Consider the following 4,950-nt stretch of genomic DNA (forward strand, 5'->3'; position numbering starts at 1 on the left):
ACCCTGGGGGCCGCGGAGGGCTGTGAGCAGCAGCGGCGCGCGGGCTGTGTTAGGGTTTTAATAGTTTTCTGCGGTTCTCAGGGAACAGACTAGAAACGGAATGATGAGGACAGTGAGGCATCGAGAAGTAGCGTCCTCGTCCAGGGTCACAGAGCTGGTCAGAGGCAGCTCAGAGCACTGAAACCCAGGGCTTAGTTAATCCCAGGTCACCAGGTTCCAAGATTGGATGGGGTCACAGCGGAGACCTGCACAAATAGACACCAGCCCTGAAGGTTGAGAAAGCGCTTAGGGAACCTACTCACGGAAGGAGAGGATGTCCCAGTCCCTCCCTGGTCCTGTCTCACCCATATGGCGTTTGGAATTTTGGTCATGAGACTCTTCGCCTGCTGTATTCTCAGCTCTTGGGTGTGGGGGCTCTGATGTTACCCCAAGACCTGTATCCTGAGTGCAGGACAAGGGGAAGGTAGAGGTGCTGCTTCTGGTAACCCATGTAAATAGGTGTAGAAGGTTAACACAGGGACATACTTCGAGGTGTGGCTGAGCTGGGAGGAGGCTCTGCAGGTCTCAGTTCCTTCTCTTAAGAACAAAGAGCAGGGGCTCAGTAATCAAGCCTGTAATGTGGTTGCCTGAGAAGGGCATCTGTCATGGTGGTAATGGGATATTTGGATAAGAGGAAGGACTTTACCTGAGTTTAACAGGCTCCATCTGGCTGTACAGTGGACAGATTAAGGGGTTATGGGAGGAGGCAAGGACTATAACCCAGGGGACCATAGTTGTGGCCATGGAGGTAGGAGAAAGGGTTGGATTCTAGGTCCGTTTTTTAGGAAGGGCCAAGAAGATTTTTGGATGTCGTAGGTGAGGGAGAGAAAGGGGAAGGTTAGGGATGGCTCCCAGGGTTCTGTTCATAGCAGCTAAAGGGACGGATGCTCCATTAACTGGGATGAGAAATTTGTGGGATGTCAGAGGTCGCCAAGGTTTTTTTCCCTCAGGAATATTAGAAGTTTTGTTTAGGCCCTGTTAAGAGTCTGAGATGTTTCCTGCGGGCAGCTGGACACATGGGGCTGAACCTCTGGGGCAGGGCGTCCAGATGGAGACTTTCAAAAGTGGTGAGCTTCGTGTGGACCAGGGTGAAGCAGTGGATCACGTTTCAGAGGTGGAGTGCGATTTACAGTGGCGATGGTATTAGCGGGCCAGAAAGACTAGGCCACTTGCCAAGGAGGGGTCCTTTGGATTAGAAGCTGTAAGGATCTTGATTATAATAAACACAGGTGAGGGAGAAAAGGGCCTCTGGATCCGTGTGGGAGAAAGGATGACCTGGCTGGTGGCTAAGGCTCTGTGAGAGGAGCGGCTGCAAGGTGGCTTCGGAGGTGGAGGCATCATCGAGACAGGTTGACACCGAAGTGGGGCTCTTGCTAATTCGCTGCTGTTCAGATTGACTGGAATCGTGTGGTGAGCTGGATGGGGTCTGCGGTGTTTCAGCCTTACTGGGGGATAAGATCTGGGGTATACGTGGTCATTCTCAGCAACAGTATACGAGGATTTCCTTCTCTCTACATGTTTGCTAACTAACCCCTCTTGTCTTTTGGATAACCATTCTAACAGGGATGAGGTAATATCTCATGCCTGGCAGGGAGACTGTAAGGGCTGGGGTTTTAAGGAAGGTTGAGTGGAGAGAGGAGGGTCGTGGCTGCTGAGGGGACAGAAAATGCATTACAGAAGTAGAAGGGGGTCATGGACATCTGAAATTCACGCATGGCTCTGGGCGGCTTATATTGAAGCAAAGGTCAGAGGTGGATGGGCAGGCCTTTAAAGCAGCATTCAGGGCTTTCTTTGGCCGTGGGATCCATCAGAGGTCTGGGATGGTGCTGGATGGTGATTGAATTTGTCAGGCACTGTCTCGATGCCACGTGCCAAGTACACGTGTAGTGTGTCTAGAGTGACGTCTGTGATGTAGGGCAGGGAAGTAGCAGATCTTGTGGGAGTGAGACAGAACATGTGAGGTAGTGTCTACAGAATGGTGTGCGTACGTGTAGGTAGTGTGAGCAGATGGCCCCCAAACCCTGTTAGTGAGGACCAGGTGAAGCATAAGCCCACCTTTGGTTGTGTCTGGTAGGTACTATTTAGCGGACCTCAGGGGAATTGCTTTGCAGGAAGGGTGAGGCCCTGCAGGCCAGGCCCAGAGTTTGGGTGACATCTATGGTCCCCTCTACCTGTATGGCTGAGGATGCGTCATCGAGACAGGTTGACACCGAAGTGGGGCTCTTGCTAATTCGCTGCTGTTCAGATTGACTGGAATCGTGTGGTGAGCTGGATGGGGTCTGCGGTGTTTCAGCCTTACTGGGGGATAAGATCTGGGGTATACGTGGTCATTCTCAGCAACAGTATACGAGGATTTCCTTCTCTCTACATGTTTGCTAACTAACCCCTCTTGTCTTTTGGATAACCATTCTAACAGGGATGAGGTAATATCTCATGCCTGGCAGGGAGACTGTAAGGGCTGGGGTTTTAAGGAAGGTTGAGTGGAGAGAGGAGGGTCGTGGCTGCTGAGGGGACAGAAAATGCATTACAGAAGTAGAAGGGGGTCATGGACATCTGAAATTCACGCATGGCTCTGGGCGGCTTATATTGAAGCAAAGGTCAGAGGTGGATGGGCAGGCCTTTAAAGCAGCATTCAGGGCTTTCTTTGGCCGTGGGATCCATCAGAGGTCTGGGATGGTGCTGGATGGTGATTGAATTTGTCAGGCACTGTCTCGATGCCACGTGCCAAGTACACGTGTAGTGTGTCTAGAGTGACGTCTGTGATGTAGGGCAGGGAAGTAGCAGATCTTGTGGGAGTGAGACTGAACATGTGAGGTAGTGTCTACAGAATGGTGTGCGTACGTGTAGGTAGTGTGAGCAGATGGCCCCCAAACCCTGTTAGTGAGGACCAGGTGAAGCATAAGCCCATCTTTGGTTGTGTCTGGTAGGTACTATTTAGCGGACCTCAGGGGAATTGCTTTGCAGGAAGGGTGAGGCCCTGCAGGCCAGGCCCAGAGTTTGGGTGACATCTATGGTCCCCTCTACCTGTATGGCTGAGGGCCGAACACAGTGATTATGGGACCCTGGAGAGAGACTGGGCGTCAGTGATGCCTCCTCTGCGGTGAGCAGCTGTAGAGGAGGATGCGTGTGGGGTAGGTGTGTGAAGTGAGGGACTGTGAGGTTCTAGAACAGAATTTATGGTTTCCTCTGTCCCCATCTTGACAGGATGGTATTACCTTTGACGACGTGGCCGTGTACTTCTCCTGGGAGGAATGGAGGCTCCTGGATGATGCTCAGAGGCACCTGTACCACGACGTGATGCTGGAGAACTTTGCACTTGTATCCTCGTTGGGTAAGACTCTGGACTGGGCTCTGTCCTGGGCTCTGTCCTGCTCACTTTCCTTTGTCCAGGTGAATCACAGACAGTGTTTCCTTCTGGGAAGCTGCTGTGTTGCAAGGGCCGGCTCGTCTGCAGTGCCCTGTCCTCCTCTCCTGCAGCCCAGGACCTGCTGCGCTGAGCCCTCGCCAGGTTCAGTGTGTCCAGATCCGTGGCACTTCTGTTTCCCAGGGTTTGATCCTGTCCTTTAGCTGACGTCTCCTAGGGCATGCCTGTGCCAGGAATTGCAGGCATTGTCATGGTCACTACTTACCTGGCCCATGAGCTGTTTTTCCAAGACCCTTCTGTACCATTCGTAGTATTTCGTTTAGAATCTCTTTTGTTTTCTGTTTTTGTTTCAGCATTGTTGATCTGTAAAGTTGCATCTATTAAAAGTACATAACGTGATGACTTGAGATATACATATAGTGACATAATTACCACTATCAAGTTAATGAACACTTCCATCACCTGATATAGTTTTTATTGTAATAGTGTTTAAGATACATTCAGTAAATTTGAAGTGTGAAATACAGTATTGTTAACCGTAGTCACCACGTCATACATTAGATCCTCATAGCATTTCCATCTTACAATTGATCGTTTGCGTTTTTTGACTAATAACTCCCCATTTCTCCCACCTCCCGGCCCCTGTCATTTAACTCTTTCTGTGAGTCAACTTTTTTATGTTTGTTTGTTTAGGTTCCCCATATAAGTGATATCATACAGTATTTATCTTTCTCTGACTGGTTTATTTCACTCAGTATAATGCCCTCTGGGTTCATTAGCGTTGTCACATATGGCAGGATCTCCTCTCGTTCAAGGCTGAGTAATATTCTACGGGTGTCTGTCAGTGCGTTTGCGTGTATACATACGTGTGTGCCACCCCTTTCTTACGCATTTATCCATGGATGGGCACTCAGGTTGTTTCCATATCTTGCGTATTGTGAATAATGGTGCAGTGAGCATCAGAGAGCAGATTCGCTCTTCCACATTCTGATTTCATTTCCTTTGGATATTTTCCAGGAAGTGGGACTACCAGATCATGGGGTAGTTCTATTTTAAATTTTTGAGGATTTCCATAATATTTTTTCTTTTTTTTTCCTTTTTTCATTTTTGTTTAAATGCCTACAGCACCTGGTATTCCTGAGTAGCCTCCCATCCAAGTACTAACCAGGCCCTACCCTGCTTAGCTTTCGAGATCAGACGAGATCAGACACGTTTAGGGTGGCGTGGCCGTAGACTCATAATGTTTTTCATAATGCCTTTATGAATTCACATTCTCAGCAACAGTGTATGAGGATTTCCTTCCCTCTGCATGCTTGCTAACTAACACCTCTTTTTGATAACCGTTCTAACAGGTATGAGGTAATATCTCATTATAATTTAGATTTACTTGCCCCGATGATTACTGAGGAAGAACAATTTTTCTTTAAAATTTACCTGATCAGATCTTTTGTCCGTATTTTAATCAGATTGTTCTTTCGTTGTTGAGTTGTATGAATACCATATATTTTTACAACACTATGCTCTGTCAGATAGATGGCTTGTAAATA

At 48.5% G+C, this 4,950-nt stretch overlaps 1 protein-coding gene and 1 pseudogene across 1 annotated transcript in view; one reads left to right on the plus strand and one right to left on the minus strand.

The window, feature by feature from the left end:
- LOC105309039 (zinc finger protein 271-like) overlaps positions 1 to 4,950 on the plus strand; it is a 36,539-nt gene that overhangs the window by 21,190 nt on the left and 10,399 nt on the right. Inside the window, exon 2 of the mRNA XM_011385121.2 lies at positions 3,244 to 3,370. Coding sequence (XP_011383423.1) covers positions 3,337 to 3,370 — 34 coding nt within the window. The 5' untranslated portion in view covers positions 3,244 to 3,336. The remainder of the gene's footprint in view (positions 1 to 3,243; positions 3,371 to 4,950) is intronic.
- Positions 4,520 to 4,638, minus strand: LOC111733858 (annotated as a pseudogene).

Source organism: Pteropus vampyrus, unplaced genomic scaffold (genome assembly GCF_000151845.1).
Source record: "Pteropus vampyrus isolate Shadow unplaced genomic scaffold, Pvam_2.0 Scaffold661, whole genome shotgun sequence".
Classification (NCBI taxonomy): domain Eukaryota; kingdom Metazoa; phylum Chordata; class Mammalia; order Chiroptera; family Pteropodidae; genus Pteropus; species Pteropus vampyrus.